Raw genomic sequence first — 22,626 nt, 5'->3', positions numbered from 1 at the left:
ACGGCAGTGTTTTCGATCGCGGTAAACCTCATTTTACAAGGAAGAACGCCTTTTTTTGAAAGTACTCTTTTGAAAAAAGGTGCTATGGAATGCAAACTGTGCTTTTTCGAAAGAGAGCATCCAGACTGCCTGGATGATCTCTTTCAAAAAGGCGGCTCGCTTTTTCGAAAGTACTGGTTGTAGTCTAGATGCTCTTTTTCGAAAAACCTCTTTTGAAAGAAGCTTGTCGTCTAGACGTACTCTCTTTCAAAAAAGCACATCGCGTTCTCGTACTTTTGCTGCGTGGACCCTTTCTTTCGGAAGAAATTTTTTCGGAAGATCTCTTCCGGAAAAAGCTTCTTCCGAAAGAAACCTGCAGTCTAGACATATCCCCAAAGACAGGATCACAATATTCCCTATTAAACTCCTCCCCTACTCTGCCCCTCCTACCAGTTGGCAGGTGACGGGGGGCATGTCTACACTGGGGAGTTATTCTGAAATAACACAGCGAGCGTCCCTGCGACCAAGCCCACTATTTTGAAATAAGGGGCTTGTTATTTCGAAACACAAACTCCTGCTTGTGACGAGGAATAGGCTAATTTTGAAGTGGTTATCTCGGGAGTTATGATTTCGAAATAACCTGGTGGGGTAGCCATCGCCAGGAAGAGGAGGAGCAAGAGGAACGAAAATGTCCCACCAAACTTCTTGGTACTTGCCACAAACTACAGTAAAACTCCAATTGTCCGGCATCCAGTGGTCTGGCACTCCCAATAGTCTGGCACCAACTGGAACCCGGAAGTGCTCCGGCCAGCCGGACAATTGGAGCTGCTCCGCTCCGCCGCTTGTCCGCCACTCGTCAGTTCCAGCAGCGGCAGCGGCTGACTTGGGGAAGCGGCAGAGTAGAGCCGCTGGGGTGCTGCCGGGTTGGTCCCGCAGCGCCGCCCCTCACGCCCCTGCTCAGCAATAACGACTGCAGTCTGGGGGGTGGGGCGCCCGCTCCGCTCCCGGAAACTCTCGGTGGCAGTGCGGGGCTTCCCCCACCTTCCTGCAAAATAGTGGAGGGTTCGCCTCTCACCGTGCCGTTCCCCGCCCATCTCCCGGATCCAGTGCGGGTCCCGGCAGACCCATCACAGCCCCCCGCTGGAGTACTTCCGATACTCTGGCATATCCGATAATCTGGCACCACCTAGGTCCCAAAGGTGCCGGATTATCGGAAGTCTACTGAACCTAGCTTTGGACCGAGGCCTGGGCCCGTCAGCACCGATGCTGCTGGTGGTTTTCAGGCCCGTCTTTGACACGTCCTTCTATTTGGTCTCGGTGTGATCACAACAAACAAAACACATAAGCTGCAATGAAAACCCCCCGTTAGCTGGGAGGCGCTGGGAAGGCGATCGCTCCCAGGGGCTGCCTCAGCTGCATCCGACACGAGAAAGCTGCGTGAAGCCTGCTCTGCTGATGAAAAGCAGATGAGCGCGGAATGGAGAACGGCAGGAGAGAGGCCTGCGACGCCGCTAGTCATCATGGAATGTGTGTTACTGGGACGCTGACGGCGGGTTACAGACCGAAATCCACAGGCGGATTCTCTGTCATCCCAGGTCTCTGGCTCCTTCGCATTTCAGGGTTGTGGGGGAGAGGGATAGAATCCTAGACCACTACAACTGGAAGGGACCTTGAGAGGTCATCGAGTCCGGTCCCCAGCCCTCACGGCAGGACCAAGCACCAGCTAAACCATCCCTCACAAATGTCTGTCCAACCTGCTCTGAAATATCTCCACTGATGGAGATTCCAAACTCCCCAGGCAACTCATTCCAGTGTTTCACCACCCTGACAGGTAGGAAGTTTTTCCTAAAGTCCAACCTAAACCTCCCTTGCTGCAGTTTCAGCCCATTGCTTCTTGTCCTGTCCTCAGAGGCCAAGGAGAACAATTTTTCTCCCTCCTCTTTTTAGATACTTGAAAGCTGCTCTCATGTCCCCTCTCAATCTTCTCTTTCCCAAACGAAACAAGCCCAATTCTTTCAGCCTCGCCTCCTAGCTCATGTTCTCTAGACCTTTACTCATCTTTGTTGCTCTTCTCTGGGCCGTCTCCAATTTCTCCACATCATTCCTGAAGTGTGGTGCCTAGAACTGGACACAATACTACGGTTGAGGCCTAATCAGTACAGAGCAGAGCGGAAGAACGACTTCTCGTGTCTGGCTCACAACACCCCTGTTCATGCCTCCTAGAATCAGGTTAGCTTTTTTTTGCAGCAGCGTCCCCCTGTTGACTCATACTCTGACCCCTAGACCCCTTTCTGCAGGGCTCCTCCCTAGACAGTCGCTTCCCGTTCTGTATGTGTGAAACTGATCGGTCCTTCCTAAGTGGAGCACTTTGCATTTGTCCTTATGAAACTTCATCCTACTGACCTCAGCCCATTTCTCCAGTTTGTCCAGACCATTTTGAATTCTGACCCTCTCCTCCAAAGCACTTGCAACCCCTCCCAGCTTGGGATCATCTGCCAACTTAATAAGCGTCCTCTCTATGCCAATAACTAAATCGTTGATGAAGAGATTGAACAGAGCCGGTCCCAGAACAGATCCCTGCGGAACCCCACTTGCTAAACCCATTGAAAGCTTCCTGGCCTGAAGAAACCAGTGCTTTGATTGACGCTCATTGGACCCTCATCACAGGACAGCCTCTCTGTTACTCCAACACTGAACACACTTTTCTGCAGCACCTCACATGCTTCCTGTATATACGTTAGAGCAGGTTCATATTTTTCCATTGAAACCTTATTTTTTGGACAAAAGCCATCCTTTTTAGTTAAACTATTGTCAGTTCCTTCAAAATGTCCAGGTTTGGGTTAATAAATAAATAGATCCGTAGATAAATAACCGCCCCCCGCCATTTATTTTTGAGAATGGCCTTTGAGGACAGGACAAGAAGCAATGGGCTTAAAGTGCAGCAAGAGAGGTTTAGGTTGGACATTAGGAAAAAGTTCCTAACTGTTAGAGTGGTCAAACACTGGAATAAATTGCCCAGGGAGGTTGTGGAATCCCCATCTCTGGAGATATTTAAGAGCAGGTTAGATAAATGTCTAGAGTTTAGACAGTGATAGAAATGTAGCCGTGTTAGTCTGGGGTAGCTGAAGCAAAATGCAGGACAATGTAGCACTTTATCTGAGGAAGTGGGTCTGGCCCACGAAAGCTCATCATCTAATAAACCATCTTGTTAGTCTTTAAAGTGCTACATTGTCCTGCATTTTGCTAGAGTTTAGACAGTATTTGATCCTGTCGTGAGGGCAGGGGACTGGACTCGATGACCTCTCGAGGTCCCTTCCAGTCCTAGTATACTATGATCCCATGTCCATTATTTTGATTCTTTCTCATTTTTTACATGCTGCTCTCTAAGCAGGGCTGGTATAGTGCCCCTCCGGAGAAGGAACCCAGCAGCTGGTTAACAGTGTGCAAGAATGCAATGCAAGAGGTTAGCCGGATGACAGCTGGGGTCCGTTAGCAGCACCTCCTGCAAGGATTCGAAGGGTAACACACCAAGGAGGCGGAGAAGCGTTTCGATGAATTCGAGGAAAAGGAACTAGAAGCAACGGGGGGACCCAAACTGCATCTCAGGAAATGTTTTCAAAGACTGAGATCTACTCCCAAGTGGGAAGAGAAAAGTCTGTTCCGGGGGAGACAGGCACCCCAATTGGCTGTGGAATTTAAAATGAGACGATATAAAGTCCAGGGAGAAATAGCGCATTTGGAAGAGGATCGATAAAATAACCTAATTAAGTCTTTTTTTCAACTAACTAAAATTCAGCCATTACCAATCACTCCAGAAAATAGTCATAGAGCTTGGTCTTCACACAGAGTTGTCCAGTTTCAAAGACCTGTTCAAATGCTCACTGACTAATTAATCCTCCCAACACCCCTAAGAGATAATATTAGAAACGCCAATTTAAGGTGGGAGAAATTGAGCCACGGGGATGGGGGAGTAACTTACTCTCCTCAAATTCCCCTTGAAGTTTCAAGTAGATATAATAATCTCCTCTCGTTGCTCTCAATTGCTTGGTAGTGCTGCTGTGCACTGTTAGAAAGGTTGTGGTGTTCCACCCCAGAGGTGGCTGCATTTAAACGCAGGGTGATCTGCCAGTCAGCTAAAAAGTGATACGTTTTCTAAGTGTTTATCTACCGATGCTAGAAGTAAAATAATAAGGTGGGTGAACTAGAGTGCCTCATATCGAACGAGGCTATTGATACAATAGACAGCACAGAAACTTGGTGGAATGAAGAGAATCAATGGGACCCAGTCATACCAGGGTACGAAATAGAGCGGAAGGACAGAACGGGTCATGCCGGTGGGGGAGTGAAAGAAAGCGTAGAATCAAATGAGTAAAAATCTTTAATGAACCAAAGTGTACTATAGAATCTCACTGGAGAGTTACTCCACGCTTTCATAATAAGAATATAGCCATAGGGATATGTGACCAGCATTGCTGAAGATATTTTGGCCTTGGAAAGGGTTCAGAAAAGGACAACTAAAATGAGTAGGGGTTTGGAACGGGTCCCATATGAGGAGAGGTTAAAGCGACTGGGACTTTTCAGTTTGGAAAAGAGGAGACTGAGGGGGGATATGATAGAGGTCTATAAAATCATGAGTGGTGTGGAGAGGGTGAATAAAGAAAAGTTATTTATTAGTTCCCATAATAGAAGGAGTAGAGGACACCAAATGAAATTAATGGGTAGCAAGGTTTGAACCTAATAAGCGAAAGTTCTTCTTCACATAGCGCATAGTGAACCTGTGGAACTCCTTGCCAGAGGAGGCTGTGAAGGCTAGGACTATAACAGAGTTTAAAGAGAAGCTAGATAAATTCATGAGGTTAGGTCCATAAAAGGCTATTAGCCAGGGGTAGGAATGTGTCCCTGGCCTCTGTTTGTCAGAGGCTGGAGAGGGATGGCAGGAGACAAATCGCTTGATCATTGTCTTCGGTCCACCCTCTCTGGGGCACCTGGCGTTGGCCACTGTCGGCAGACAGGCTACTGGGCTGGATGGACCTTTGGTCTGACCCAGTATGGCTGTTCTTATGTTCTTATGTCATTAGAGAGGTTATTAAAATTAAAATCCCTCAGTGCTAGCGGGGAATATCAACTATCCCCACATTGACTGGGCACACGTAACCCAGGACGGGATGCATAGATAAAGTTTTGTGACACCTTAAATGGCTGCTTCTTGGAGCAGCTGGTTCTGAGAGGAGAGGCATAAGAGGAGAGGCAAGTCTTGATTTTGTCCTAAGTGGAGCGCCTCTCATCAAAGAAGAGAATATAGTTGGACCACAGCATCCCTGTGGCAGGAAAAACACCACAGCAGCCCAGCACTTGGCATTTAATTTCAGAAAGGGGAACTACACACAAATGAGTTAGACAGAAATTACCCGGCACCAGGCCAAAAGTAAAATCCCTGCAAGCTGCATGGAAACTTTTCAAAGACACCGCAATAGAGGCTCAACTTAAATGCACACCCCAATTAAAAAATACAATAAGCAAACCAAAACAGTGTCACCGTGACTAAAGAACCAAGCAAAAGAAGCAGCGAGAGACAAAAAGGCATCGTTTAGAAAGTGGAAGTTAATTCCTTAATGAAGAAAATAGAAAGGAGCATAAACTCAGTCAAATGAAGTGTAAAAATATAATTAGGAAGGTCAAAAAGGAGGTTGAAGAGCAGCTAGTCAAAAAATCAAAAAGGAACAGCAAAAAGTTTTTAAAGTCTCAGGCTATGTCTAGACTGCAGGCTTCTTTCGAAAGAGGCTCTTTCGAAAGCATCTTTCGAAAGAGCCTCTTTCGAAAGATCGCGTCTAGACTGCAGGCGGATCTTTCGAAAAAGAAATCCGCTTTTTCGAAAGAGAGCACCCAGCGAGTCTGGATGCTCTCTTTCGAAGACGGCCTCTTTACATTGAAGAACGCCTTCTTTCAAAAGAGGAACTTTTGAAAGAAGGCGTTCTTCCTCGTAAATTGAGGTTTACCGCCATCAAAAGAAAAGCCGCGTTCTTTCGAAATAATTTCAAAAGAACGCGGCTTGAGTCTGGACGCAGGGGAAGTTTTTTCGGGAAAAGGCTACTTTTCCCGAAAAAAACCCTGAGTCTGGACATGGCCTCAGAAGTAGGAAGCTGGCTAAACAACCGGTGGAGCCCTGCACGATCGAGATGCTAAAGGAGCACTCAAAGATGATACGGTCATTGCGGAGAAACTAAATGAATTCTTTGCTTTGGTCTTAACGGCTGAGGATGTTGGGGAGATTCCCATCTGGAGCCATTCCTTTTAGGTGACAAATCTTGGGAATTGTCCCAGATTGAGGTGCCATTAGAGGAGGTTTGGGAACAAATTGATAAATTCAACAGCCACAAGTCCCCGGGACCAGATGGCATTCACCCAAGAGTTCTGAAAGAACTCAAATGGGAAATTGCAAAACTACGAACCGCAGGCTGTAACCTATCAGAGTCTGTACCGAATGATTGGAGGATAGCGAATGTGATGCCAATTTTCAAAAAGGGCTCTAGAGGTGATCCCGGCAATTACAGGCCATTAAACCTGACTTCAGTAGTGGGCAAACCGATTGAAATTATAGTGAACAACAGAATTGCCAGACACATAACAATTTGCTGGGGAAGAGTCAACATAGTTTCTGCAAAGGGGAAATCATACCTCACTAGTCTACTAGAGTTCTTTGAGAAAGTCAACAAGCATGTGGACAAGGGGGATCTAGTGGATATGGTATACAGCCGGTCCCCAAGTTACGAACGCATCGACTTACAACTGTTCGTATTTACGACCAACCTCCTATACAGCCGGTCCCCAAGTTACGAACGCATCGACTTACAACTGTTCGTATTTACGACCAACCTCCTATACAGCCGGTCCCCAAGTTACGAACGCATCGACTTACAACTGTTCGTATTTACGACCAACCTCCTATACAGCTGGAACCCGAGTTACGAACAAAATGTGCACTTACGAACAGCGCGGCCATACGTAAGTGAATGTAATCCAACTTACAAACAGATTGAGTTACGACCTAGCGTTTGGTATGTAACTCGTCCGTAAGTTGGCGACTGGCTGTACTTAGATTCGGAGCCCCTGCACGGATACAAAATTTGTATCCGTATCTGTATCTATATCCGCAAAAATGAGCTGCAGATATAAAGTGGATATCCGTGTATTTGCAGGGCCCTGTTTATATTTTCAGAGTCTTTGACAAGGTCCCTCACCAAAGGCTCTTCAGCAAAGTAAGTTGTCATGGGATAGGAGGGAAGGTCCTTTCATGGACTGGTCACTGGTTAAAAGACAAGAAAACAAAGGGCAGGAATAAATGGTCGGTTTTCACAATGGAGAGAGGTAACTAGCGGGGTCCACCAGGGATTTGTTCTGGGCCCAACCCTGTTCAACCTATTCATAAATGACCTGGAGAAAGGGGTAAACAGGGAGGCGGCCAAATTTGCAGATGGTACAAAATACTCTTGAATCCCAGGCAGGCGGCACATATAGAAGGATGGGGAGTAAATTAGCTGTTGCCACTTAGGAGGGAGAGCGTGGCGTCCCTGTGGCTAGTTCTCTCCGTGTGCGGCTGCGGTCACAAAAGCACGCAGCGTGCTGGAAATCTCTACGCAGGGGATAGCTAAGAGGAGAGAGGGTCCCTGTCAGCGCTCCCTCTCCTTTGTTGTGTCCGTCAGTCCGGTGCACAGAACCCCCCACCCGAGCAGGGAGGGCGCCGAGCGGAATCCCAGATTGCCACGGATTTCAGTGGGCTTTGGGGATGGCTACGTCTGGGGCCAAGCTCAGTTTGCTGGCTGCTGAGTCCCCCCCGCTTCCGGCAGCGTGCAGCTGGGCTCCTCCCCCCCCCCCCACCTTGTCCAGGGGGCACCCTGGCTACAGCGCACGTCAGTCCTGCCTGGTCTGTCGAATTCGTCCGGGAGGTCTGAGCCAGTCCTACGGTGGCTGTGGACCCACAGTATCTCTCGCAGGCCATCGCTGACCCCTGCCTGCGTGGGGCTGCCGGCCCTGGACTTGCTGAGTCTGAGAGACGTGCTGCCATCGTTACTTCGGCCCTGAGGGCTGGGGAGGCCTGGCCCGGTCCGGGCGGTGCTGAGGGCTGGCTGGGAGTAGGGTTGCCAGGTGTCTGGTATTCAACCAAACAGTCCGGTTTTTGGGCCCTTTGTCCGGTAAAAAAATCGAGAAAATACCAGACACGTGCAATATCCGGTATTTTCTGGTTTTCTGGCAGGGTGCCCGATGGAAGCCTGGCGGGGGCGGGGGGAGTGGCTGGGAGGGGGCGCGATCGGCGCCGGGAGCCTCTGGTTGTGTGTGATGTGGGGTGATGCCTTGGGGAGGAGGAGAAGCCCCGTCCCTGCTCCTGAGCAAGCGCGTGGTGGAGCCGTAACTGGACTCCTCGCGCTTCGCCGGGACCGTGCGTGGGACGGGCAGTGCCCTGGGATCTGCATGCACCCGGGTCAGTTCCACTCTCTGTCGGCTGATTCTCTCCCCCCGACTCTGCCCCCGGCCAGCCCCACTGACCCCGACCCCCTCCCGGCCAGCCCTGCGTCCTGCCAGCCAGTTCTCCTCCTCCCGATCTCCCCCGGCCAGCCCCACTGCCCCCGACCCCCTCCCGGCCAGCCCTGCGTCCTGCCGGCCAGTTCTCCTCCTCCCGATCTCCCCTGGCCAGCCCCACTGCCCCCGACCCCCTCCCGGCCAGCCCTGCGTCCTGCCAGCCAGTTCTCCTCCTCCCGATCTCCCCCGGCCAGCCCCGCTGCCTCCGACCCCCTTCCAGCCAGCCCTGCTTCCCCCTCCCCCCTCGGCCAGCCCTGCTCCCCTCCCGGCCGCTCCCTTCCTGTCCCTCCACTGACCCCCTGATCAAGTGTGTCCAGTATTTTTTCTGAAGCTACCTGGTAACCCTAGCTGGGGGAGGCCTGGCCCGGTCTGGGAGGTGCCCCGGGGGCTGGCTGGGGGAGGTGTGGTGTGATCTAGGTGTTACTGAGGGCTGGCTGCCCCTGGCCCCGCTCCTTCCGCCCAAGGCCCCGCCAAGCCCCTATCCAGGGCCCGGCGCAGTCTGCCGCCAGCCCTGCATCCCACCAAGCCTGGCTTAGGAGGGTTTGGCAGCGGTTACCTGAGCCGAGAGGTCAGGTGACAGACTATGGCTCTGCCCCACATAAAGGGTCGGAGGAGCTGGATCCTTAGACTGCTTGTAGCTTCGCCTCGTCTAAGGCCCTGAGCCCCTCGACTACTGTAGCTTTGTCCTGTATGAAGCTCCAGGCTGTCCACATTGACTGTGGCCATTAGGCCACACAGCCCTGAGGGAAAGCACAGCCATATTGGCTGTGACCCTGAGGCCACACCACCCTGAGGGATTGAATGGACTTATCCGCAGGTCTGGAATGACCCCTACGTTATCCCAAATAGGGGCAGGAATGCCTAATGACATGCTGGAGCTCAGAGTGTTGCTACACCCCCGGGCGTGAAGCGGTCATAACAAACACCAAACACACGGTTTCCATCATCCGACCCCCACTATACACGTTGCTCCGGCCCCCCGGCAGGAGAGGTGATAGGGGGTGTTCTGCGGATTCACCCACGGGCGTTCTGAGAGGGGTGGCTCGGGTGGACTTGGGCTGGGATAGATATTGTGGCCTTGTTGCTGGCTGGGAGTGGATGTCGGGGCTTTGCAGGCCGGCCTCCCGCTGGGGCGGAAACCCAGGACGTGGGTTTGGGCATATTCCTCGTGCAGCCTGTTTCTTTACCAGTCCTGGAGCAGAGGTGGTCCCAAAGGACATGCACACAGGCCCCTCTGCCAGCCCACAATGCCGCCCAGCGCCTTAACTCGCTGCTGCTTGCCAGCTGCAACACTCCCGTCCTTGGACGTGCACTACAATGCGATCCACAACGCAGCCCTTCTTCAAAGACTGACCACCGCACCCTGCCAAGAACAACAGCGTGCCAGACTTTGGATAACAACACCCCATGGTGGCCCCGGCCAGAACCAGCTCACGTTTCTGTTTGCTGACATTCCTAAGTCAAAAACTCAGAATGAGTTCTAGTAACAGCTGCCAAACTCCTGCACTTGTTAGCGTTTCCATCCAATTCCTCCACGTGGGACAGGCTGTGGAGGGGGCGGTTTTTTATGAGACCTTAAAGGCAAGGTCTTATCTGTGCTGTGTAGTTACTCAAAGACCCGGTGGTGCTACTAGTAAGAGAAGGGATTTGTCCCAGTGATCTCAGCTAAATTTCCCCTCCCCAGTGCAGAGTAGGGAGTCCTGGCTGACAGTGTTCCACCCCAGAGGTGGCTGCATTTCAGCAGTGACATGACTTCCTTATGAAAAGACACAGAGGAAAAGCATCGAGTTCCGTGAAAGGTTACTTGTGCAAAACACGAGCCCTGCTCACCGGAAGGTGGAACGGCATTCGTGCCTCACCAGGCCTGCTTCTTCTGAGTTCCAGCGATGCCTCCAAGAACAGCAATTCCGCAATTCCCGCCAGCCCGTGCGGTTGTTGATTGGTGACGCGGCTGGACCTGTTCCCCAGAGCTGAATGCTCCTGGCTTGGGGCAGCTTTGAAAGCCAGCCATGGAAGCTGGGGCCTGCTTCGGCCACCTCTGAGCCTGAACCTCTCGGCGGGACCACTGGGGAGTGACAAGCAGAAAGGGCCCCTGTGTGAGGACTTGGGGGGGTCCGGTCGGTTTGTTCCATGACGGGTACAGTGGGGTGGGTTTGGTGCTGCAGTGATACACATCTGGAGGCCCCCAGGACAGCTAATGCACAAGGAGCAGCGGGGCACCCCATCCCATACCATCATAGCCACACCTTCTACGGGTGACAGGCCAGCTTGGACTCTATGGCCCTTTCAGCCGCTCCTCCCGGCCGGCCAATGGCATGCAGTGAAACTAGGAAGGAGGAGGGGTTTGGCTCTGGCTTTTTAGGGCATGTGCCATGTGTGCCGGAGTGTGGGGGAGTCCCTGGGCCCTGCACCCCCATCCTCAGGCAGAGGGGACTCTCAGGCGGCAGGTAGAAGAGAAGGTTCATTCCTTGTCAGGGACACAGCGTAGCACAGAAGTGATGTTACTACAGGAACCAGAAGCAGACGGTACAATCGACTTGGGGAGAGGGGACCCTAAGCCAGCCCAGAGTAACTCACACACTCCTCAGGCCAGTCCCAGCCCTGCAGGCAGCCCCGCCTGCTCTCCCTCAGTGAGAGCCACCCCCGTCATTCCCATCCCCCGCCGGGCACCGGTGCAGTGCCCAGGGAAACTGAGGCACACACCTGAGGTTACAACAGAGCAGCACAGGACAGTAGGCTCCGCGTACAATATAACACACGAGCCGGGGGACTACAATCCCCACTTTGTCACACCCTGCCTTCTGGAGCTGCCCATCGCGAACGGGAAAGTTGCTCCGTCCCCCGACCCATTGAGACAGAGGGTGAGGTAGTCCTGGTCACGCATCCTCCATCCCCGGCTTGCACGTGGGTCCGTGACCCCTGCAGGGGACCAGGCGGCTGGCTGAATGGCAGACAACACCATCTAACCGCCGGAACAGCACATCAAAGATGGCAACGTTCACCTAACGTCAGCCGGCCTCTTCTAGGGGCCGGATCAGATGAAAGAGACTAAGCCCAGGGCAGCAAGACGCCATTGACCACAGAGGCCCCAGGAGGCCAAATTTTCCAGCAGCCCAGGACAATCAGAGACCAGATCCAGGTGAATTTAACCTAATCGCTTACTCCCCACTGGGCAAAGTGCTGTTTTGCCCCTACAGACTGTGGGTGTGCTGGCCAAGCGACAAATCCCCCCTGCATCTGACAGCCCATTAGCCCCTCATAAACCCAGCACCCAGACTCTAAGATGGGGCGGACAAGATCTGTCCACATCCGGCCCACCAAGCCTTTTAATCTGGCTTATGGCCTGCCTTTGCCGCACGGAGCCACGCTGCTCAAAGTGGCCGGCTGCTCCCTGTGGCTCTCTGCACCGCAGGGAAGGGGCAGGCTTCATGTGCTGCCTCCGCCCCCAGCAAAATCTCTCAGCTCCTGTTGGTTGGAAACCGGCCAATGGGAGCTGAGAGATTTTGCTGGATGTGGGGTCAGTGCAGCACAATTTCTCAGCTCCCATTGACCAGTTTATGGCCAATAGGAGCTGAGAGGTTTTGCTGGGGGCAGGAGTAGTGCCTCCCCATCCCCCACCCACCACAACACAGAGAGCCACGTGGAACAGAGCATCTGGGGCTGCTTAGGTAAGTGCCTCCCAGCCAGAGCCTGCCTCTGGCACCCCACCCTTCCCACACCCCAACTCCCTCCCTGATACAGCCCCCCCTCCTATGCCCCTCCCCCAGGCCAGAATCCTTCTCCTGCACCCAGACCCCCTCCTGGATCCCGCACCTCAAGCCCTTTCTCCAGATCATAACCTCCCCCTTCACCCAACCTCCCTCTCACACCCCACACTCCCTCCTGCACCCAGTCCCCTACCCTGAGCTCCCTTCTGCACCCAACTTCCCTCCCCTTCCCTAGAAAAGTCTGGTCCTTGACCACTTACCAAAATCTTGGAGCACCCCCCCCCCCCCGCCAAAAATGATTGCCGACCCCTGATCTAAGAACATAAGAACGGCCGTACTGGGTCAGACCAGTGATCAAAGCCAGGTGCCGTGGAGGGTATGAACTGATCAGGTGATGTTTGAGTGATCCATCCCGTCTCCTGTTCCCAGCATCTGTACCAGGATGAAGATCCCACAAATAGCAGGGTGGAGGGGCAAGCAGATCTGTGCAGTGCAGGGTTCGTGCACGTTTCCTGCCCTGACAACCACGGCTGAAATCCAAATGATCCTTGGAAAAAGTCCCCTTCCTGTCCCCAGCCCCACACGCGACCCTTGGCGAGAGCCGGCCAGGGTCTAAGATGCATTTGGCAGGTAAATCAGCATCTCTCAAGCCAATCCTCGTCCTGCTATCTCTGCACGAAGGAGGCAGATTCCTAATCGCCCGGCCCTCACATGCACGAAGACAGTCGACTTCCCAGCAGGCAGACTTGGCCCGCACAATGTGGGTCCCTGCTCAGGCCTGTAGCAGTGACTACGGACCGGTTTAAGGAAACGGAATGGCCCCTGTAACACAGCCGGAGACGGCGGGGCATGGGCCGAGGCGCTCTTTCTCCCGGAGGAGGAGGAGGGGAAGGGCAGGCCCTCCACCAGGAGCGACCTCTGGAAGGAGTTTCTCAAACCTTGTCTTGAGCACACAGAGCTTAGCCTGCTGTGAGAAAAACAAACCCCGTCTGGCTTGGCAGCCTTCCCGGATCATAGGCTGCGATTCCCAGGGTAGTGCTTCCCGACAGGCCCACGCTGAAGTCGTTAAGTCACATACGGGACAGTTTGATGTGTTTGTTTTATGTGCGCAGGTTCAAACCACAACGCTAATCCTGTTGTCCCATCCACAGGCTGCGATTACTCATTGGACTCCAGTCTTGGAAAGCAAAGCCGCTCCTTCCGCTGGGCAAACTCCGTGTTCACACAGATTCTGGCTTTGAATGGTCTATCAACTTGGACAAACATTTACAAGGCCGAGGACTCAAAAACTGACACACACACACACACACAAACTGCCTCTCTCTCTCTCTCACACACACACAAACTGCCTCTCTCTCTCTCTCTCTCTCTCTCTCTCTCTCTCTCATACACACACACACACACACACACACAAAACTTCCTCTCTCTCTCTCTTTCTCTCTCTCACACACATACACACACAAACTGTCTCTCTCTCTCACACACCACAAACTGCCTCTCTCTGTCTTTCACACACACACACACACACACACACACACACAACTGCCTCTCTCTCTCTCTCTCTCTCTCTCTCACACACACACACACCACAAACTGCCTCTCTTTCTCTCTCTCTCTCTCTCTCTCTCTCTCTCTCACACACACACACACACACCACAAACTGCCTCTCTCTCTCTCTCTCTCTCTCTCTCTCTCTCTCTCTCACACACACACACACACAACTGCCTCTCTCTCTCTCACACACACACACACCACAAACTGCCTCTTTCACTCTCTCTCTCTCACACACACATACACACACAAACTGCCTCTCTCTCTCTCTCACACACACACACATACACACACAACTGCCTCTCTCTCTCTCTCTCTCTCACACACACACACACACACCACAAACTGCCTCTTTCACTCTCTCTCTCTCACACACACATACACATACAAACTGCCTCTCTCTCTCTCACACACACACACACACTCTGGCAGGGGTGTGCAGGAAACATGTGCCTTTAATAACATACCCCAGAGCCCGGGGGGGGGGGGGGGGGGTGCGAGCCTGGGACTGAAAGGAAAGTTAATTCAGCTTTGCTTCTCGATTCCCTTTGCCTGTGGAGCCAATGAGAAAAACCGACCGTCCCTCGTCCCAGAGAGGAGAGGAAACCGCAGCCCAGAGCCATCGTGCGGCTTGCTGGGAGAGGCCGAAAAGCGGTTTGTGCGGTCGGCTTCCGGCCGTGCCACCCCATCCCACCCCACCCCGTCGCTAGCACCTTTCGCCACACTGAGCGCTGAAGCCCCCGGGAGTGGCAGCGCTGTGGGAAGAGGCGCGGGCTGCGGCGATCGGCCCACCCACCGCAGGCGAGTGGCCGAGGGTTCCTGCTTCGAGCCGAGCGCAGGCCGAGAAGGCAGCCAGCTGTGTCCGCACAGCCCAGTGCTGGCTCCGTCCGGCCTCACACAGACACACTGGGGCTTACGGACTTGTGGTTCCTTTCGCACGAGGAAAGCTCACGCTGCCCAGCCCGGCCTCGCACAGACACACTGGGGCTTACGGACTTGTGGTTCCTTTCGCACGAGGAAAGCTCACGCTGCCCAGTCTGGCTTCGCACCACGGGCGAGGCGAAGCGCCAACGTGGCCCGAGAAGCGCAGGCGTCCTGGGAAGGCGAGAGGACGCTGAGCAGAGGCGGTCGGGGCGGCAAGGCAGAGAACTTGTCAAACCGGGCTGGGACCTGGTACGTGGTTGCCACGCCCAGGTGTCGAGGGGTAGCAGGCGGCTGGTGCACCGCACCCGTATGCCCCGCCAACGTTCTAATGGCTAGCTGGGTGCCCCCACACGCCCCCTGCCTGTCCCTCGGGGCGGCCTTTCGTGCCCCAGTCACCAGAGATGCCAAAGCCACCGCTGTGATGGGGTGAGGGGTGGCCACCTGTTCCACTTTCTATAGGAAGGACAGTCCTGGATGCGGAGGGTCATGATCTGAGCCTCCTGAAATCTCTCCGGGGCTGGAGCAGACACTGAGTTGTGACACGGTTGGAACAAGGCAAAATCGTGGTGCCCCAGATCTTCCTGGAAGAGTCAGGAGGCCCTCTGCTTGCTTGCCTGTTGCATGCACTGCCCTTCTGGCCTGCAAGCCCACCTCTCCTCACAGGTTGGCAGGACGCTGAGTCTCCAATATCTCCCCTGCCATGCCGCAATGCATCGTGGGGGCCACGAAACGTGCACGGTGCTACTCAGTCAAGGGGGCACTCACTCCATGCGGCTACACAAAGTTCTGTCCCTGCAGCCTGATGCATCTCACCCATCAAAGCCCAGGGCTCCTGCATGGCCAAATACCCACAATGATCCCACCGCAGGCACCAGCTCAGATGCACACGTGCAAGAGGACTCCAGCTGATGGAGAATTTCTCTCAGCTGCAGTCGTATTAGTGCTTATCTCCTCTATGGGCCAGGAGAGGGTGACACCAGCAAACCGGCAGAACCCTCTTGCCTGTGCTAAGCCCATTGATGACAGCTGAATATTTCCCCGGCCAGCAAAGCCCCGGCTGCTTCGCCACCACATGCTGAGTGACTGGCAGGTGAAGGGCTGGTTCCATCTGCAGCCTGTCACCAGCTCTGACATGCTCAGAGGGAGGTTCTGGAGACTTTTCTCCACGCCTTCCCTGGCTGGAAAACAGCCAGCCCCGAGGAATTCTTCCCTCCCTCTTCTAGAGAGACTCAGAGCTGGAGAGGAAGTCGTCAGTGGCATCTATTGCAATCCCGTCTGCTCTTCTTTGGTCGTCTTTGGACATTGACACGAGTATCCTCTGCAGGAAAAGCTCAGAATGTGCGAGGCCTCTCAGCTCTCCTGTTTCCTAGTATAAACTCAGGGTCTCTGGGGTCAGGAAGAATTTCTCCTCAGGGCAGGTTATTCCATAAGTGGCCACTAGAGGGCGTCTTTCACCTTCCTGGCTTCTCTTACCCCGATCCCCACGGGGGATACGGTCGAACGAAGATTCGCAACGTCAGCGACGTTACTTGCGCAGCTGAAGTCGAAGCAGCGTAAGTCGAGTTTTGGCGCCGCCCACACGGCGGGAAGTCGATGGGAGCGCACTCTCCCTCCGCCTTCCCTTACTCCTCGTGGACGCAGGGTGACCGGCATCGACGGAGCGCCCGTCTCCGCCCGAATTCGCCTGTCCTCACTGGACCCGCCCATTCGAAGCCCGGAAGATCGGCAGCGGCCAGCTTCTCTGTTGTGTGGGCGTGGCCTTAGAGACGAGACTAAACGGTACTGTGGCCATCGCTCGGTTTCGGCCTATTTGTGTGAGAGGTGTGTACTGCGTGTCCTCAGTGTGGGCGTCGGGTATGTAAGGCAGGGGAAGGCTCCGCCTCCCCAAACCGCCAGGCATAGCCCCGCCCACGCTCCGCCCCCAGAGCGCCTGCAGAGTGTTGCTACCCCCAACGCTTGCCTTCCCCGTGTTCTGGGGCTGGAGAGGCAGGGCCAGGCCAGGCCACGTGGCGCGCCCTCTTCCAGGGCTGGGGAGGCTGGGGCAAGTGCGCAGCTCCCCTCCTTTCCCCATGGGGGGCAGGGCCTCAGAAGAAGGGGCGGGGCTGGAGGTGGGGCTGAGGGGCTCGCCTCCCCCAGCCGTGCCTTCACCAACCGCCCGTGCTTCTGATCCCCGCCTGGCCCCGTCTCCCAAAGCAGGAAATAACAGGTCTCCCTGGGACCTTTCTGTGGGTGCCTTTGGCTTGAAACGAGGACACTTGTGCGCCTCTAAGCGCGGCGCCTACCTGCAAACGCAGCAGCCATGTTGGGTTTTAGGGCTGCAGTACGGGGTTACACAGAAACACGCGCACTGGGAGACTTGACTTTTGTTCTTTCTTGGCTTCCATAAGCTAACAGAAATACCCCTGGAAGCCGAGAGGGCATGTTTTGGAAATGTACCAGTGTCTTACGGGTGTTTTTCAAGTTGACGGAGTGTCAATTTTCAGACAGGCGACCTACTCATTTCCTCTGCTAAAACGGGACCATAAATGCTAGTTCAGCCATGGCAGCAAAATAACGGTTTCGGCTCCATGAGCTCACACCTGGGTTTAACCTGGGATAGAGCGAGCTTCTTCCAAACCGCAAGGGACCAAAAAAAGAGCCCCAGGCCGAGGTTAATGAGGAAGTGTGCTCGTGAGAATGCCCCTCCCCTCCCCTCCCGTCCCGAGGGATGTGTAAAAAGCCTGATGCCGTTCCAGGTGGGAAAGCCGGCTCTGTGCTACCAGGCCCCGAGGGAGCACACTGGTCCGTGGGTATCTGGTGTAGACAGCACTGGGGGCCAGCAAGTCCCCCAGAACCGCTGGTGCTAAAAGGTCCCTGCGTAGCGGGCGGTGTGAGCTAGCCATCAGAACGGGGGTGCAGGGGGATGCTGGGGGCTTCCTCCAGAGAGGCTCTCCCCACCCCCTCCTCCGTTCATCCTCGCTGACGGCTCCGCTCCCAAAGCAAACAGCAGCCCCCGGCTCCTCCCTTTTTAGGGTCCCTCCCCCTTCGATGGCACAAGGGGCCCCTCGGAGTCCAGCCCCGCTGGCTCCCCCCGCAGTGAGGGGAGACCCCCGTTACCCCTTCTCTGGCAAAGGAGTTTAACCCTCTCCCTGCCAAACTCCAGACCAGAGCCATTCGCCTTCTGGATTTCGCGACTCGGGGTTTCTGAGCTCAGCCCCTGGCGTACACGGGGGGTGGCGGGGGCTGCTCCGGATAACCCGAGGCTGGGGCCCTGATGCAGCAGTGAGAAACCAAAGCGCCTTTGGGGACTGGCGGGGGAGGATTATTCAGGATCTGGGAGCAGGGAGGAGGCAGAAGGCCAGGGTGGGGTAGATCAGGAAGTCTGTGTCAGTGCTGGTGCCGGAGCATCCCCGGAAGGCAGTGGTGTTTTATGGGAACGCAGAATCGGGCAGATCCTGGCCTGGTTTTGGCTTCATTCAGCCCAGGTTTTACTGGCCTGATGCTCAGCACTCCCAGTTCCCACCGAAGCTAAGGGCGAGCAGCAGGTGTTCAGCCCCTCTACTAATCAGGCCTTAGGAGGGGTGCACGGAGCTATCGTCTCTTCTGCGTTTGGCCAGCAGGGGTCGCTAGAGCTGACACGTCTTGGACAGAACCAGACCCTCTGCTGCGCCCGGAGCATGATCCCTGAACAGTGTGTTTGGCCAGCAGGGGTCGCCAAAGCCAACACGTCTTGGACAGAACCAGACCCTCTGCTGCGCCCGGAGCATGATCCCTGAACAGTGTGTTTGGCCAGCAGAGGTCGCCAAAGCCAACACGTCTTGGACAGAACCAGACCCTCTGCTGCGCCCGGAGCATGACCTGTGAATGGTGCGTTTAGCCAGCAGGGGTCGCCAAAGCCGACACGTCTTGGACTGAACCAGACCCTCTACTGTGCGGCTGGAGCATGACCCCTGAACGGTGCGTTTGGCCAGCAGGGGTCACCAAAGCCAACACGTCTTGCTGCCCAGAACCCCCCTGCTGCACGGCTGGACCATGACCCCCGAACGGTACCTTTGAAGCCCCGCATCCCAGTGGGGCCAGATGGGCCAAGGTCTCCCTGGTCTCCTTTCAGGCCGGGCGGTCCCAGAGGCCCTCTCTCTCCAGGGAGCCCTGAATCGGGAAAGAACAACAGGCAAGGTGTTGGAAGCCGAGCCGGCGAGAGCAGGAATCCCGCAGGCCGCATGCTAAGCAGCTCTGCTGAGCCCAGCGACAGTGCACCCACTCACCCGGTCGTCCTGCTCACCCAGATGCCCTCGCTGGCCCTGGCGGAGCAGAACTGCCCACGGGCTTGTGCTACAAAGCCCATGTGCAGCCCCTATTCCCTCAGCATGCTGTGGGGATCTGCAGCCAGGCTTCTAATCAGAGTCTCTGGGGCGGGGCCTGCAGGTAGGTCTCCAGCCCCAGGTGCGACATTTCAGCGTCCTTCCTGGAGGTGTGGCTCGGGGCAGAGCCCCCAGCCTAATGAGATGGGGCAGCCTCCCCTCAGCCCCCCGCAGTGTGTGGTGCTATCGACTCCGGAATCCACAGGCGGCCCGATCTCCCGGCTCCCTCCCACTGCCTCCCTAGAGAGCCCCTAAAGATCCGTGTCCCGCTCCAGGTGATGTGTTCCTGGCTCCTTGCAGATAGCCGGTGCCTGGGAACCGGGGTGTCTCATCCCCCCCTGCACGCCTGTGTCCCGGCTGGCTGAGGGACCCGGCAGCTCTCGGGGTGGTGGACGGCCCCCGCACAGGGCTAGCACAAGGACAATGCCCCCTCTGCGGGTGTCCGTGGGATTTAAGCATTGCCTGAGCCTTGTGCTAACCCCTCCGCACGGGAGAATTTAACCCTCAGGGCCTAGGACTACGGCCAGGGAAGTCTCATAGATGTAAGGTCAGGAGGGACCCGCAGGATCGCCTAGCCTGGTACCTGCTGCACATCGCAGGCGGCAGAACCTCACCCACCCGCTCCAGGAGGAGGCCTTGGGCGGGGGGTGTAGCTACTGCCTGGGGAGGCAAACTCCCTACCCTGTGGCCCAGCCCAGACTCCACCCCTATTCTGCCTGGCCCCACCGCTCCCCACTGCCCCACCCCCTCCTCACTAAGTTAGTCTATAAGGTGCCACAGGACTCCTCATCGCTTTTGCAGATTCAGACTAACACGGCTACCCCTCTGATACTTGACCCCTCCTCACTGTCTCCCTCTTCTCCCTGCTCACCCCTTCCAGCCGCATCCTTGAACCCATATGTAGCAAACAAGATGGGGGAGGGGGACCCCCACACCTTTAAAATGTCGTTCTAAAGAAAATGGACCCTGTTTTCCTCTGCATGCCAGACTGTGCTGACTGGACTTGCAGAAGGTGCCTGATCAAAAGCCCCAAATTTGGGAATAAAAAAATGCCAGCCCCAGGTTTTCTGATATACCCTGAAATTTATCCGAGATTTATTTGCGAAAAGTTTGTAGTAAGGGCAAGTCAGTTGTCCGGCTGAGTACAACATTAAATATTAGGACATACACCAGGGCTGGGCAAGATACCTCTCGGCAGACCTGGCCCGCCAAGCCAGAACTGGGCTGACCCAAAACACCTGGATACGTTTGTACCCAGCCAGGCCGGTCGCTCAACGGGGCTCTGAACTGCTCTGGTCTGATTCAGTTTGGTTCTGGAGATGCAGGAGTTCTGGGCTCTCTGTTTCAGCCCCGATGGCCCTCAGCCGTCCCGCCAACACACAGACGTCTACTTAGATGGAAAAACAGGTTTTCCTTTTGGCTGTGGCTGAATTTCCCTTGGTTTACATTTAAATTAAGGGGGAAGGATGTTCCCTGAAACTTGAAAAAGTTCCATGTAACCCCTAAGAAAGGCTCAGATTTCCAAGACCCCCATGATCCCAAATTCCCCTTCCTCAGCCCTCCGGCACCCCATGTGCGGCTGGTTCCCACTGCCTTTGGTTTTCTCCTCCCTCAAACTCTTTGTTTCCTGCCTGTGCACCCGCTGTTTAGTAGTTAGTGGCTGTGGGCTGCAAACCCCAATTGCGCAGGCCTGTCCGGCACGTGGCAAGCGGATGCTAGTTTGTGTACCCGACGTTGCTCCTCCAGGGAATCAAGGCGGCGTGGGAGGAGATCAAAGGGCCACGCCGGCAGACGGGCAGATGAAGGCTCCCCCGGGGTGTCTCTGGGCATGGGGGAGGGGTGCCTATGGCGACACAGAGAAGCGGGAGTTTGTTTAGCTCTGCTCCCAACTCAGCGTGGCCACTGGCAGAGGCGTGGCGGCATTGAACGGCGGTGATTGGCTGATGGTGACTGACACGCCCCTCCCCTTCCGCCCTGGAATCGGCAGTTCCAGAAGCGGCTTTAAGACGGGGCACCCTCCCTCCCTGGGATGCCTGTGGGGACGGCTGACGGCCCCGGGAGCCTGCCCTGTATGCGCCAGCTCTAACTGAGTGCCCACGCTGTGGGGCAGTGCACGTGGTGCACCCAAAGGCGTGCCCCCCCCATTACCTGGCTCAAAGGAAGAAGAAAAGGGAGGGGACTAAGGAGGGGAATGTGTCCACGAGCTAATAAGGCACTGATTTTCCCAGGTGGCGATCTCTGAACGCCAGCCTCGCAGCACCCCATGGCTCGAGAATGGGATTGTTGCTCCTAAGTTTGTGGAAGGATGCAAACGAGGGGGAGAGGAGGCGTCTAGGGTGACACAGCTAGGAGTAATAATTAGCCCTCATGTAATGTTTCTTTTTTCCCCTAGGCGGGCTGGCAGCTATACCCTGAGTCTTACAAGTGGGGAAACTGAGGCACAGTAAGGGGCAGCGAGTCGCCCAGGTCACCTGGCCAATCAATGGCAGAGCTGGGAATAAAGTCCCTTGATGGCCAGTGGAGCTTCTAGGTCACACAGCAAGGCCACTTGCTCGGGCTGGGGCTCTGCAAACCCACCCAACGGTTGTTACAGCCTTGTCTTCACTCTGCGGAAGATCAATGCTGCCGCGATCAAGCTTCTGGAGTTTGATTTATCTGGTCTAGTTAAGACCCACTAAATCAAACTAAGGCTATGTCTAAACTGCAGGCTTCTTTCGAAAGATCGCGTCTAGACTGCAGGCGGCTCTTTCGAAAGAGCAATCCGCTTTTTCGAAAAAGAGCACCCAGCGAGTCTGGATGCTCTCTTTCGAGGAAGCCCTATTTACATTGAAGAAAGCCTTCTTTCGAAAGAGGAACTTTCGAAAGAAGGCGTTCTTCCTCGTGAAATGAGGTTTACCGCCATCGAAAGAAAAGCCGCGTTCTTTCGAAATAATTTCGAAAGAACGCGGCTTGAGTCTGGACGCAGGGGAAGTTTTTTCGAAAAAAGGCTACTTTTCCCGAAAAAACCCCTGAGTCTGGACACAGCCTTAGAGTGTACATCCCTCCCACCCCTGCTGGGGGCCGGTACTCCTGCTCTTGCGAGGAGGAAGGGAAGCCAACGGGAATGTTTGCTCCTGTCGGCCTCTCGCCATTCTGTGTTACCAGGATTTATGACTTGTGTAGTGCTAACAGCATCCCACAGCCCATCAAAGTTGATGGGCATTTCCTGAAGGCCTTTTGTACATGGTCTCTTACCTCTCAGTCCAGGTAAACCAGGGACTCCCGGTTCGCCTTCCATTCCTTCATTGCCTTGGTCTCCTTTCGGTCCTGGAGGCCCTGAAATATGACACACAAACATGGTTAGCGGCTTCCTTGAGACAGAGCCGTGGCTTCGGCAGAGGGATGCAAGTACAGGTCCGTCCTTAGCTATCAATTATTATTTAGCAAATGCCCAACAGTGCAGGAGGTGCGGAGAGGACATGGAATAAAACATACAAGTGCAGTAGCTGAGATGAGTTTACCATGTGCCTTCTTCCCCAATTCAAAGATATTAAGGCCATGAGCATCTCATC

General features: G+C 54.8%; 1 protein-coding gene across 1 annotated transcript in view; it reads right to left on the bottom strand.

The window, feature by feature from the left end:
* SCARA5 (scavenger receptor class A member 5) overlaps window positions 1–22,626 on the bottom strand; it is a 120,716-nt gene that overhangs the window by 29,808 nt on the left and 68,282 nt on the right. The window contains exons 5-6 of the mRNA XM_075925959.2: window positions 22,310–22,390; window positions 18,765–18,863 (exon numbers count right to left, since the gene is read on the bottom strand). Coding sequence (XP_075782074.2) covers window positions 18,765–18,863; window positions 22,310–22,390 — 180 coding nt within the window. The remainder of the gene's footprint in view (window positions 1–18,764; window positions 18,864–22,309; window positions 22,391–22,626) is intronic.

The sequence above is a fragment of the Pelodiscus sinensis genome, chromosome 3 (assembly GCF_052426305.1).
Source record: "Pelodiscus sinensis isolate ZL-2025 chromosome 3, ASM5242630v1, whole genome shotgun sequence".
Lineage (NCBI taxonomy): Eukaryota > Metazoa > Chordata > Testudines > Trionychidae > Pelodiscus > Pelodiscus sinensis.
Note: the sequence above shows the minus strand (reverse complement) of the source record. Positions and strands in the feature narration are given on the sequence as shown.